This window comes from Sus scrofa, chromosome 2 (assembly GCF_054392235.1).
Source record: "Sus scrofa isolate SSC_HxYL_T2T_F1_AM1 chromosome 2, Sscrofa_HxYL_maternal_Yorkshire_Landrace_v2.0, whole genome shotgun sequence".
Taxonomy (NCBI): Eukaryota; Metazoa; Chordata; class Mammalia; order Artiodactyla; family Suidae; genus Sus; species Sus scrofa.
In genome coordinates, this window is record NC_139384.1 from 31,559,864 (window position 1) to 31,574,707 (window position 14,844).

General features: G+C 41.2%; 1 protein-coding gene across 1 annotated transcript in view; it reads left to right on the plus strand.

The window, feature by feature from the left end:
- The window catches only part of WT1 (WT1 transcription factor), a 44,223-nt gene that overhangs the window by 11,856 nt on the left and 17,523 nt on the right, over nucleotides 1–14,844 (plus strand). Inside the window, exons 4-5 of the mRNA NM_001001264.2 lie at nucleotides 5,109–5,186; nucleotides 6,222–6,272. Coding sequence (NP_001001264.2) covers nucleotides 5,109–5,186; nucleotides 6,222–6,272 — 129 coding nt within the window. The remainder of the gene's footprint in view (nucleotides 1–5,108; nucleotides 5,187–6,221; nucleotides 6,273–14,844) is intronic.

Genomic DNA, 14,844 nt, shown 5'->3' on the forward strand with positions numbered 1-14,844 from the left:
GCACATGATCTACTGTTGAGGTTGGCCTTCACTGTAGACTTGAATCAGAGGACAGCTCTCACCTGAAGACATAAAATCATAAGTAATAACACCTCTTCTTCCATGTGCATCTGCATGCCCTTTACACGGTATATAAGTTTCACTTGACAGTCCTGCTGTTTGTTTCCCATATAGGTATGCATGAAGGCAGAGAGTCTGAAACCGTTTCCAGGGTGGTGGGCAGTGTTATCAAAGCCAAAGAAAGGCTTGAATTGGACTTGTCTCCAAGGAGGGGGGAAAATCTAGTTTCAAATATTCCTGCAACTTTTGTGCTGACCAAGTGTTTATTAATAGAAGTTGAATACCCAGTGGGTTTTTCTTTGATAGCTGTTGAGCTTGAGCGAAATGACAATACCAAGAGACTGACTCAAATGATTATTCACCATGGCCTGCTGGGCAGAAATTTCTGAACAGGCAGCCTCCATGGCGCCTGGGAGGGAAGAAGGCAAGAAAAAGGCTGTGTGGAAGTTTGGCAGCAGCCTCTGTGCATGAGCCGTGGTTATCAGGTAGAGCTGTGGGGCAGAGCTAACAGCAAACTCTGGAAACATTGTGAATTTTTTTTTTTTTCTGCTTTTCAGGGACGCACCTGGGGATAGGGAAGTTGCCAGGCCAGGGGTTGAATCATCGAAGCTGCAGCTGCCAACCTACACCACAGCTCATGGCAACACCGGATCCTCAACCCAATGAGCGAGGCCAGGGATGGAACCCGCACCCTCATGAATACTAGTCAGGCTTGTCACCGCCGAGCCATAATGGAAACTCCTGAAACATTGTGAATTCTGATCACAGATGCCAGTTACATCTTTTTCTTTTTTTTTTTTTTTTCTTGATCCTGTGGGGAAACACTTTTCTTCACCAAGATGCTGGTTTGCCAGCTGGCAACCCTCTGTCGCAGGTAACCTCAATCTCGATTAGGTTGGACAGTTCCATTCCAGTGGTGACCAGATCTTTTTTTTTCTCCTTGTTCTGCTGAATGTAGTAAACACACTTAAAGATGAAAATGTGCTTGAATTACACATGCATTTGAAGAAGGAGGGAGTTCTGGTCCAGATAATAGCCGAGAGCTCTTTTCTTCCTTTCTTTTTGTGCAGAGGTCGAGAACTCAGGAATACTGCAATCCAGGCCAAAACAAACTCTATATGATCTACTACCGATTTCCTTTTAAGTTCCCCCTTTTGCTAGGACTGACTTCCTTTTATTTTACTCCAACTTGCATTAATCCCAGTTATAGAAGTTTCTTTCCTGGGTCACTTGTTTCCAACTTCAAACATTTCTTACATAGGAAACCAGTGACTTTTTTGGTTTAAAGATCTACTTAAAAAAATATAAAAGACACTGTGACTTTTGGAATATATTTTGGCAGCCAGCGATTTCAGAGTTCACTTCCGAACAGACAGAGTTAGACGAGGAGCTAAAATGCCTACGTGACCACTGTGGTTGCTGTGAGCCAAACCACCTGCTTATCTGATCTCCTCTGGGAATGAGGTGGTCGACACCGCAGTGGTTATTTAGTAATTAGATGCTTTATTTGCCAGGGGCCATATATTCCTTGACTGGTGCTGCCTCTTTCCGTGGGTTTTCGTGACGAAAGCTGGGTGTTGACTCAGGGCCCGAAGAGATCAGAGCTTGAGCATGTTTGGGCCCAGTATTTTTAGCTCTAGTTCACATTTTGTCCTCCCCCAGCAACAGGCAGCTATTGTCATTGCTGTCGTTGACTTCCAGTGGAAAGATAGTGCCAGCCAAACCCGACTGACTGAGCTTCTGAGGCGCTTCAGCCAATCAAAGGCAGGATGTGGTTAAAATTGTGCTCTGACCCTATCACCGCCTCAGGAAACCTATTTGGGTTGGGTTTTTTTTTTGTTGTTGTTGTTGTTTTTCTTTTTCTTTTTTGGTTTCTGTTTGGGGATTTTCCGAAAGTCCCATCCTACCTTCGCTCTCCTTATGAACATTTGCAGGCTGAGCTCTCAGGACCACTAAAATCCAGAAGTGGGCATCCTACTGGGATCAATGCACCCTACTTAATCAGCTGAAGAGGATGTGGCACCTTGTATCTCGTAACTTTCTGGAGATAGAGTAGGTCATGATGCTCCCTTGAGCAAGTTCTCTTTTACCCTCAGACTCCTGTCTATTATGAGTGTATTATTATTATTACTATTATTTAAATGGTAATGAGAGGACAAGGCTCAGAGGTCAAATAATGCCAGGAAGCCTTTAAAGAGGCAGGGCAGGTGGAGCTGGGAGCATCAGGCAAGTCAGCACTAGGCATCTCCCTGAGCCCTAATCCTCCTCTGATAAATGAGGACCCTAATTACACCTGCCTCACAGAGTTGTGAGCAGTATTGGTGATGTGTGAATGTACTTGCAAAATTTGATGGATTAGAAAAAGTTAAAATATACTGTTTGTTTAGTCTTGAAAGAGCCATTATTAGAGCTTCCCAACATCCCTGTAAAGTTAGACCGATTGAGATTAATATTCCAGTTTAACAGATGAGAAAACTGAGGTACAGAGAACTGAATTGATTTGCTCAGGGTCCTAAAACCTACAGAGTAGCACTGTCCAGTAGAAACATAATGCAAGTCGTCTAGCTAATATGAAATTTGCTAGTAGCCACATTAAAAAATATGAAAGAGGAAATTAATTTTTTAAATGTTCTATTTAACTCCCAAAGCCCAAATCTTACTTTAGCAGGTGGCACTCTCCATATTTCAAGCACTCAATAGCCCTGTCAGACTAGTGGCTACCATATTGGGCAGTGCAGTGCAGAGTATTTATCAAGCACCCGCTAGGAAGGTATGTATATATAAAGCACAGAGCCTGTATATAAGACAGTTTGCTCTCTGGAAGCCAAGAAAATGTCCTTAAAATTATTTTCTCTTGGGGTATTTCCTTAGAGAGACCCCTAGGAATCTCCTGGGCTATGTAAGTCTGTGAGAAAATTCCTAAATCATAAAGTTAGCTATTTGGGACTCATTGACCTACGTGTATAAACTTCTGTCACTCAGCTTACTTCTCAGACCTCTTGAAAATTATGATATTCTCAGTCTTAGGCAAGGATCAAATAATTTCACAAAATTATGTGAAAAGATTCCCTATCCCAGTGGGACCTAGGAAAATTGTCAGCCGGGGCTGAGTGATTTTAGTTGGTGAACAATTTTTAAAAAATCAGTGATGAAAATAGAGAGCTGCCTGGGGAATACAATGCCTGTTGGCTGAGATTAATGGCAAGATTAATAAATGGATTGCTTGATGAAAAGGTGCAGGAGAACAAAAACCAGTGGAGATTGTGGAGGAGGCCGCTTATTAATGAACTGTCAGCCCAAAGAAAGTTCAAGAAACTCTCCCGTGTTAAATGCAGCAGGCTGGCACTTCTAATAAAAATTGAGGTCCTTCAGGAATTAATTACACTGGCCTTACAGCAAGAATTTGTGGAATTGCGAAATGTAGTGGCACAGACCAGCACCGGCTGCAAACGGGGAAGCTGCAGGAGAAACTAATCATTTTTTTCATTGATATGTAGGATATTGTAGTAGCATAATAGCCAGTCAGACATGGGGATGAATGATGGGGTCCAGATATGCACGGACTAATGAAACTACACATACTTCGAGTTAGAAGTCACTTCACATTTCATATGTAAAATTCCCTCCTGGAATCCGATTTCCTCCTTATCCGGTGTACCCGCCGCCAAGGAGTTCCAAATAATTGTCAGTGATTATATGAGAGGCAGATGGACTCCACCATGATTTATCAAGCTCTGCTGAGAGAGCACACCGTGCTCCCGTATTCCAAGGGGTAAACGCTGTAATTTCCCTCACCCCTCCACAGGTTCCTAGGTTGGCTGGCCTGACCAAACCTTCTCTTAATTAAACTCTGGTGTTGCCTCTGCCGGATGGATGAAGCAGCCCGAAGGAATGCCATGACGAGGTGGAGCTTGTCCAGAATCTGCCCTCTGGTTCCACACATTAGATGCTGAACACTTCTTACCTTCTTTCCCTTCTGCTTTGAAGGCGGAAGTGAAAATGTTATTCTGCAATGGGTTTAGACCAAGGGTTTCCAGACAAACCATGAATCTCTTGGGTCTCAAATTTCACAATTAATCATTTCTGTTTAGGACTAAATTTATTCCTAACAGAGCTTGGTTATTTGGGAGATTTCTGATAATTTATTTGTGTGCTAGTTTTTTTTTTTTTTCAGGGAGGAGACATAAATATATAATTAATAAAAATAAGGGCCTATAATAAAGATGTTTATGAGTTATATGTGTCAGGTACCTTGAAAAGAGTGTTATTTCAGGAAACAGAGGTGATAGCTCTTCTCTAATGCATTGAGAGAAATGTTTTAAAACATATGCAATAAAGATGTTTATAAGACTTGTATGAGCAAAGAAAGGGAAGAGAATTGCTTTTGGTTGGCTTGTATGGTGGTATATTTTTCCTATGGGGTCTTAATGTACATGATCAGCCATTGTTTTTCTTCATAGAGTATAGAACTAGCTTTTTTTTTTAAAAAAAAAAAACTCCCTATGTCTTATACCGGGACTATAAAATTTATAGAGAATGATACCTTCAGTTGTGTCTAGAGTTTATCATCCTCTTTCGTTTGCTTGTCACATCCTTGAGTATGAGACCATCCATCACCCATCACTCTCTGACTTTTCAGGCCCTCATAATCCACATGATACTTATCCTTTTGATTAAAACAACTTAATGGCCTTTTCACGAATAATTAATCTGCTGTCTTTTTACTTTCAGCTTCAGGCTTTTAACTTTAATGTTGAGCTATCCAGCCTGTGTTGCCTTTCAGAGTTTCACTCCCTTTAGCCTCTTCCCTTCAAAGGTTTAATACCTCTTTAGAAACTTCAATGTTTGCTCTACTAAGATTTTTTTTTTAAAGCTTCCAAATTACTCTCACATCCTTTTTGCTGTGTGTGAAGTGAATAAATGTACAGAGATCAGTGGGCTAAAATGAAAATCATTTCAGGCTTGTGTATTGTGTCATTCTGGAAAACATGGAGGCTTTCATGTATATATAGTATTATGCATTTCTAACTCTCATGGTTTTTTAACAGTGACAATTTATACCAAATGACCTCCCAGCTTGAATGCATGACCTGGAATCAGATGAACTTAGGAGCCACATTAAAAGGGTAAGGTCTTCTCTATTCCATTTTCCTTAACAAGTAAGAGTTTGAACCATTTTAAAGGTCCTTATAACCTGTAAAGAGAGTACAGTTTTGGAAGAATAGGCATGGCTCTCTGAAGAATTAATATGTTTTCCTCCCTTCTCCAGTTTGGTCATCTGTGTTCAGTATTAAATTTTCAGGAATATACAGGATGTTTTTGTTTAGAACCAGGGACTTGAGAATACTGGGAAAACTTAACATGCCCTTTCCTTATTGACTGTTTAATTCTTCAAAATTGTGTCCATTCAACCTTGTTTAATGTTTATTTTTTGCTAGTGATATCACAGAGGTTAACCCTTACATTATCTTATCACAAAATGCTTTGAGTTTACAAAGTCCAGGATCCGAACTCGTATTTGAGAGAAGATGATTTGGACCATGCAAAGTCAGATGTGCTCATACCTGGATGCACCAACGGGCATTTATTACACTTGATATACAACCAAAATAGGGAGAGAGCCCAGCAATCAAATATAGATAGGGCAATTCTCTGCACCTGGAAATGAAAAAAGAAGGCAGATGGCGCTTGCTTTAAACAGTCAAAGAACTCACCTTTAGTTTCAAATCGGATTTGATGGGCAGTAGGATATGACACCGATGAAGCACCTGTGATGTGTCAGGCGCTCTTCTAGGTCACTGCGTCTAATCTTCCCGACGGCATTATGATGCCTAGGCACTGTTATCCTGTTTTGCAAATAAGCAAGTCAAGCTCAGAGAATTAAGTAACTTCCCAGGTTCCCGTCATACTACGTGGTACAGCTGGGATTCCAAGTTCCAGATCTGACTCCAAAGCGAAGGCTCTTTGCAGCTTACTTGTGGTGCCTTCCACCCCGCCATCAGCACCAGTGCAACTGGGGACTCAGTTCAGCACTCTTGACTAGACATTTGGCTTCACATCTCTGTGTGTTTAGTGACTTCTCATTGGATTATGGGATGTGGGGGGCTTGCTAGAGCCATGCACGCTCCAGTCCCCATTCCCCACCTCTTCTTCTCTTCTAGAGTTGCTGCTGGAAGCTCCAGCTCAATGAAATGGACAGAAGGGCAGAGCAAGTGAGTGGACAATGCGATGATGACAAGGCAAATGACGTAGGCCTTGTTGACTGGCACCTGGGCTGATGCAGGCATAGAACTGACAGTGGGTAATCAGGGTAGCAGTTGGTGCACAGGGATGGGAAGAATCTATCCATTTCTTTCTCTCTCTGCCTCTTCTTATTCATTGTAGACCTACTGTGGGTTAAAATGAAGGTGATGACATTTCTCATCAACAAAAAAATGTTGCAGTAGGAACCCTGAGCATTTCCTGGTGAATGTTTCAAAAAGAATACTAAATTTGTGGCATTACACATGTTCCTCTTGGATTGATCAAATCTTTCAGTGATACTTAACTTGCTTTTTCTCTACTTACTTTTACATCTCTCAGGGAGATCTTAATATTTATCCCAAGTCTGTGGCCAGACTTTCTGCAAAGTCTATGGCCAGTGTTTCTGCAAAGACTCTTTTTGCTTCATTCCTAAACATCTCTGTTTTCCCCAGCCTTTTAGCCTGCATGGTGGGACATTTCGGCAGATGTTTCTTTTGATTTTATTTTCTCTGCTTAAACACCAAAACTAGCCTCCCCCTTTTGTTGGTTCAGTCCTGTTCTTTGGATCACACTTCAGAGATCAGCAAAGTTGTTTTTCATCTTCCAAGACTCACTATTAGACCCTTCCCTTCACCCCCAGCCCCCAATTTTTCTATTTTGACCAAATCTCCGCTTCTTCTCTCTAGACCCAAAAGTCGAAATGCCTGGTGTTGATTTGAATTTTTTTTCTCTCCCCGCTTCCATCCAAGGGGCTGCTACCCATTTCGATATTGTATCTTTCCACCTTCTCTCAACTTGTCTTATGTTTCATGGACCGAGACTTTCCCTCTGGATATCTTCCTTTTCTTCTTTCTTCTGTACTCAAAATTCAGTAACACTTTCCAAACTACATGCCAAGAATAGATAGGACATTGATTGTGAAGTGAGAAGAACATTTTAAGTTTTAAAATTTCTTCATGCTGGAACACAGGGTTGGTTTGATTGCTCAATTACAAAAATTACACGTAAGGAATCTTGGCATGTATTTCAATCAGGATCTCTCCATACATGAGATAATTTTGACACTTTTTAAGGTCTTTAGACACATAATATTTGTCACTTCCTAGGGAGTCAGAGACTATATTATAAGGATAAAGCACAAAGTATAAATAATTTTTTTGTTCAATCCTATGTAAGAAACAAAAATTAGAATAGTTTTCATTGATCTGGTGCTTACAGTTTGGAAACGATTTCTGAAATTAAAATGTATTTCTTGAATACTTTCTTCAGAGAGCTGTATAAAAAGCATCAAATGACTCCAATAGATAGTCTTATAGAAGAGTAACTCTTTGGAAAGCAAAAATTACAGTTGTCTAATTTACTACTGTTTTCTTTCACACTGAATTTTTATCCCTTTAGCACATATTGTAAGTCAGCCGATGTTTGCTTCTGTGTGTCAACTGAACATTTATCTAGGGATTGATGTGGATATTATTGGGCCAAGTGTAAAAGGCTTTACATACCTTTCCTCTTCAGATCTCACGGCAACTCTAGGATACTGTGGTCACACCCGTCTTTCAGTTGAGGTTTGAGAGATTGAGCCACCTAACCAAGTTCACTTAGTTAAGTGTCAAAGCCATGTTGAAACCCACTTCTGTCTGACTCCAAGATCTGGGCCCTAGATTATTGTTTAAAACTTTCTAGACTGTGACCACAGTGAGAAATATATTCTGCACTGAGATCAAATGTATACATACACACACACAGAGATTTTTCACAAAGCAGTACTTTACTACATGCTGTGTGTACTGATGTTTTCTACTATATTCCATACCATTGTTTAAAATGCTGGTTGTGGAGTTCCCGTTGTGGCTCAGTGGTTAATGAATCCGACTAGGAGCCATGAGGTTGTGGGTTTGATCCCTGGCCTTGCTCAGTGGGTTAAGGATCCAGCGTTGCCGTGAGCTGTGGTGTAGGTTGCAGACACAGCTCAGATCCTGTGTTGCTGCGGCTGTGGTGTAGGCTGGCAGCTACAGCTCCAATTAGACCCCTAGCCTGGGAACCTCCATATGCCACAGGAGCGGCCCTAGAAAAGGAAGAAAAAAAAAAAAAAAAGACAAAATGCTGGTTGTGATGTGTGGGTTGATTTTATAACTTACTAATGTATCATGACCCACAGTTTACCTCTTTTAGCTCTAAAAATAGCAACTCCTTAGCTCTTTCCTCCAAGCCCATGAACAGCTGAGAATTGGATTCAATTGAAGCTGATAACCCAGTAGAAAGTAGTTTTTCCCCTGGGGGAGATAACCTGAGTAGCTGTCTTTTTTCTCTGTATCAAATTTGCTTGCCTTTGCCATGATCTGAAAACACTGTTGATACGGAAGATACATTTGAGAAAAGGTATTCCATGAAAAAAGACAAAGAGAAATAACTGCATTTTTGCATTCACCCATAGCTAGTGTCTTGACACTATTTGAAATAAATGGTAAGAAAAATCTTGGTGACAAGGTAAATCTATAATAGGGAAACTGGAGATCTGAGTCATGTTTTGGAGGAAAAAGATACGATTTCTAAATTGCTCATAAAAAAGGAGGTATTATCACGTTTTTATTAAAAGATCATGGGAGTTCCTGCTGTGGCTCAGTGAGTCACTGTGGAAGGGAGACATAGGTTGGATCCTCAGACTGGGACCTTGCATATGCATATGCTGTGGGTGTGGCCATTAAAAAAGAAAAAAGACCCTGTACCTCAGACTAATGCCAACTATATTTGTTCAAGTCTTCTTTCCTTGAAAATTTTATTTTTTTAGTAAAGAGTAAGCTTGTTTCCTTGTGTCCTAAGCAAGTCCACAGAGACATCTTTCATCAGAGGTCAGGGAGCAGTGTTGTTATACTGGGTGGGAATAGGATTTTAGGGAAGCACGTGGGCAAGACGGGATGAAAACATGATACAATGGGGAGAAAGGAATCTTGTCACTGATTTACTCCTCTCTCCTCCTTCTCCTTTTACTTACTCATTTTCCAAGCCCTGCGTGCCCATAGGGATCAGAGCTACTTTTATGACCTCAAATGAAAGAATACTGTATTTCAGTTTACGTCAAAGAGAAGGTACTTTACGAAACCATTTTCTTAACTCTGCCCTTTTTCCTCATCCCCCAAACAGATGGAATTAAATATTCTGAGTGTGTCACTGGGAGAAAAAATTGCCAGGGAATCTTTCTAAGCACTAGTCCACTTTTATAAATACTTCTGCGGTAGTGCCTTGTGTTGTTGACTGCTTTGTATTTCTTTAGAAACATTTTCTGTATATTTCTACTGCCTGATGATTTCCTAACGCTGCTCCCCAGCCCTGGCTACTCTGTCAGCCTCTGTTTTGTCTCTTCTGAAGAAAATAGCCTGCAAAATGGAGAAACACATCAACCTTGACTGTGGTCCAAGTTATTAAAACAAGGAAGAAGTTATTCTCTGGGGACTTGGGCAGGGGGAGTGGGAAATCGAACACAATGGAAATGTGAAAGGAGTGCTGAGCAAAACGAATGTCCCTTTGCTAGTCCAAGAAGTTCAGACTGTTGGGAACACGCAGTCTTTGACCTGTGGATGCTTGAAAGGAAAAACGAAAGGCCGAGGATGAATGATGTATGGTGAAAACAAAGCTGCCTGTTTTGGTAGGGCTAGGGCTATCGAATCTGGAGAAAATCCACTCTAGACATGGTCTCATCCCTGAGACCCGGTGCCAGAAGAGATAGCCGACCTCTCCGGCTGGCCGTTCCAGTACAGAGCCCAGCACCTTCCCTCTCCAGCTCGTGAACAGAAGGTGCTCATCCAAGAGATTTACTTCTTGCAAATGGATAGCTGCTTTTAAGTGGCTCCTGGAGCTTGTGATGCAAACACAAAGGTGAAGAGAAGCAGCTCTTGGGAATATCAGCATTCCTGAGGGCACGCCTGTGCCTCCCAGCTCCCAGGATGAAGCTCTTACTACTTTCTCCTTTTATATGATGATGATTATGCGTTGCACTTGCCAGGGTCTGCTCGCCATACTTAGGGACCAGAACAGAGCAGGGGACCGTACTAGGTTTGCAGCATAGAGATGAGGACTCCGATTCAGAGCTGTGCCCCCGTTCCTCTCAGTGGGAACTAATTTGGTGCCTTCTTTGCCTTTACTTCGCTTCTCCACTGCCACGCCCCCCTTACTAGTGCCCTGCCTTCCCTCCCCTTTCTCTTTGAGCATATATTCAATTAATGTGTCTAATTGTTATTATGTAAGTAATATGTATACATTATAGAACATTTAGAAAACATAACTTTAAAGGAAAGAAAATTAACACTCCCCCCCCCCCAGTATCCCGGATGAAACTGTGATGAATAATATGTTGCCACTTTCAGACCTTTTTCCTGCGCACGCGCGCACACACACACACACACACACACACACACACACACACACACTTGTGTCCTTTTTAAAATATATAACAAATGATTGGCATCAGCTTAGATCTGATTCAGCAAATGCACGTGTATAGATAGCCATTGCAGTGTTCTGTGTTTCGACCCTCTGGAGAGTGTTTTGAAAATATTCTCAACTTCGTACAAAATACTTCACTTAAAAAAGTGTTTTGGGCTTGAGAGACTTATCTCCACACTGTGTTTCTAACAATTCTATTTTACCTTTTGTCTTTTTTTGGAGGGGGGGCCCGCACTCACGGCACGTGGAGGTTCCCAGGCTAGGGGTCTAATCGAAGCTGCAGCTGCTGGCCTACACCACAGCCACAGCATGCCAGATCCGAGCTGCATCTGTGACCTACACCACAGCTCATGGCAACACCGGATCCTTAACATACTGAGCGAGTCCAGGGATCCAACCCGAAACCTTATAGTTCCTAGTCGTATTCGTCTCCGCTGCACCACAACGGGAACGGGAACTCCTAACAATTCTATTTTATTTATTTATTTATTGTCTTTTTTTTTTTTTTTTTTTTTTTTTGCTATTTCTTGGGCCGCTCCCGTGGCATATGGAGGTTCCCAGGCTAGGGGTTGAATCGGAGCTGCAGCCACCGGCCTACGCCAGAGCCACAGCAACACGGGATCCGAGCTGCGTCTGCAACCTACACCACAGCTCACAGCAATGCCGGATCCTTAACCCACTGAGAAAGGGCAGGGACCGAACCCGCAACCTCATGGTTCCTAGTCGGATTCGTTAACCACTGTGCCACGATGGGAACTCCACAGTTCTGTTTTAAGAAGGGAATTAGTTTTATCGTGTAAAAGAAAGGAAAAATGACGGGTTTGTTCAGATCAGGAAAAGAAAGAAGCCAAGCAGGAAAGATAGAAAAGGAAAATGGTGATGAAGGGAGCCAAGCTGAGAATGGGATTGAGAAGTGTGTTGGATTCCTGCAGGGAGAAGTTAAGGAGGGTTCCATTCTGTTGATAGAGACGTGTGTGTGTGTGTGTGTGTGTGTGTGTGTGTGTGTGTGTGTGAGGGTGAGAAGGCATATCAGATGATTGGAGGGTGCCTTTCATCACCTCAAGGACTCTCTGGACCCCTCACATTTGTGGTCCCATCTTGGGCTCTTCTGAGACCCTCTGCTCCCTATTTATCCTGCTCCCTGTCATCTGCCTGAGGGGGAAAGAAAAAATCATAACCTCTAGCTTGGAAAACATTGACATAGAAGCTGCACTTGTAAAAAGTCTTCCGAATACCTACTTCTCTGAAATGAGGGGCTGCTGTTTTTTTTGGTAGAGTTTTTCCCCTGTTGAAAGTGAGGAAGTTCATGTATTCTAGTTTTATTTCTCACTCTTCATTTTTTAAAAAAAGCCACAGATGTAAAGTTCATGAGGTTAAGACAGTGGCTTTATCAAAATGAAAACAACTCTTTTCCCTTTGATTATAAAAGTAACACAGGCTTATTATATATTGAAAAAATTCAGGCAGTACCAAAATATTATAAAGGAAAAAAGAGTAAGTCATCTGTTATCTCACTACACAGAGATAACCAGTTTTTAAAAACATATTGGGGTATATTTATATCCACAGAGAAAAAGTACTGGAAACATTTACTGAACTATTTGTTAATTGCAATGGCTTCTGGAAAGATTGGAGAGAAGGGGCAAAGGCCTGATAGAGATGGGTTTAAGAGCTCACAGGAGGGTGTTCCCTGGTGGCCTAGTCGTTAAGGATCCAGTCACTATTGTGGCTAATAGTGACACTAATGTTGTCACTGTTGTGGCTGAGGTTGGATCTCTGGCCTGGAAACTTCTGTGTGCTGCAGGCACAGCCAAAAGAGTGAGAGAGAGAGAGATCGAGAGAGATCATGGGAGAAGATAAACTGGAGATATTTTATTAAGACAACACACTTCCACGGAGTTTTGCAGCAAAAGAAAGCAAAGAAATGGGGTTCCGACTCAATGGGGAGAGACTGTCAGAAGATGATTTTTTATTGTTTCAATTTATTTATTAATAGCTAGAAGTACCTGTTTTTGTCTTTTATATTACAGTTCAAAAGCTTTCTCCCATTCCAAGATTTTTTCTTTAAATTTAGTTACTGTATTTTGATATACTTTTTACTGACTTCTGACATTTACACATTTAATTCATTCTGAATTTATTTGGCAATTGGAGTCTACCTTGATTTATTTCTAGATGATTAGACAATATTCCCAAACTTTTGAATAATCTGTCTTGCCCTCATTGACTTCATATGTATTATTTTTATCAATTCTTGAATCGTACCAAATTCCTTGGATCCATTTCTAGACTCGTTATTCTCTTCTTTTGATCAGTCTGGCTCTTTTTGCCATGTATCTGACTATTTTCTTTGCTATAATTTTATAGTCTGTTTAAATATCTGACAGGAAAGCTCCCTAGAATGGTCCTTCTTTTTCTCAAACTATTTCTAGCTATTATATCTTGTTTATTCTTCAAGATGAACTTTAGATTCAGTTAGTTAATGTCAAAGAAAGTCTTTACTAATATTGGCTCATTAATTGTGACAAATGCACCACACTCATGTGAGATGTTGAGGAAAGAGGGGTTAGTGCAGAGTATATCATAGCTGTCTGTATTATCTTTAGAAAATTTTCAGCAGATCTAGAACCATTCTAAAATAACCCAAGTTTATTTTTAAAATTCGTACTTGGAGCTTTGAGTGATTGTACCATTAACTTAAAGTTTAATTTTGGAGAATATTGACTTCTGAAAAATTGTTAACCCTTTCTTCAAAAATGTGGGTGGCACTTCTCAGCGTCTTGTCAAGGCTTGTTTTGAGTCAGATGTCCCTCCGCAGTTCGAGTTTCCCCCTTTCCAAATTTTTAACTGTCATGTCTTTGGCTTCAGAGTCTCTTGGAGAATGAGTGTGATTCCTTTGAATGTATTATAAGATTTTTCCTTTGCTTCTTCCCCTTGAAATACTTTGTGTTACTAACGTCAGCTTAGAAGGTGGTGCCTGTGGAAGGGGTGATTATGCACCTGGCCCTCATACCTATGAACCTCCATTTTATTTTTTTATTATTTTATTACTAAATGATTTTTTTTTTGTCTTTTTGCCTTTTCTGGGGCTACTTCCGCGGCATATGAGTTCCCAGGCTAGGGGTCGAATCAGAGCTGTAGCCACCAGTCTGCACCGGGGCCATAGCAATATGGGATCCAAGCCGCATCTGCGACCTACACCACAGCTCATGGCAATGCCGGATCGTTAACTCACTGAGCAAGGCCAGGGATTGAACCCGAAACCTCATGGTTCCTAGTCGGATTCGTTAACTACTGCGCCACAACGGGAACTCCACTCAATGAATTTTATTACATTTATAGCTGTACAACGATAGTCACAACTCAGTTTTATAGCATTTCCATCCCAAACCCCCAGCGCATCCCCCCCAACCCCCCCAACCTGTCTCATTTGGAAACTGTAAGTTTTTCAAAGTCTGTGAGTCAATATCTGTGATGCAAAGAAGTTCATTGTGTCCTTTTTTTAGATTCCTCTTGTGAGTGATAGCATATGACATTGGTGTCTCACTGTCTGACTACCTTCACTTAGCATGATAATTTCTAGGTCCATCCATATTGCTGCAAATGCCATTCTTTCCTTTTAATGGCTAAGTAATAGTCTATTGTATATATGTACCCATCTTCTTTATCCACTCCTCTGTCCACAGGCAGCTGATGTTGTTTCCATGTCTTGGCTATTGTATATAGTGCTACAATGAAAATTGGAGTACATGTATCTTTTCGAGTCATGGTTTTTCTCTGGATAGATGTCCCCAGGAGTGGGACAAACCTCCGTTTTAAAGGGAGAAGCAGGAAAGGTCTTAAGATCTCTGTGCTTGATCCTGGGGTTTTCAAGAAGACCTTTTTTTGTTTGTTTGTTTTTTAATGTAATTGAGCATGGTCGAACAACTTTTTCAGATTCAAGAGAATGTGAGCAAACTGTGTGGGAACCTTGGAGAACCCAGGCTGAAAAGATCCTGCTCATTTTTCCGTGTGGGGTTTGTCTATCATGTCTATTTGGGACACCTGTTCTCGCGGTGAAACTAGCGGCAGTTTCTGGCTATAGAGCCAAAGTGCTGGGAG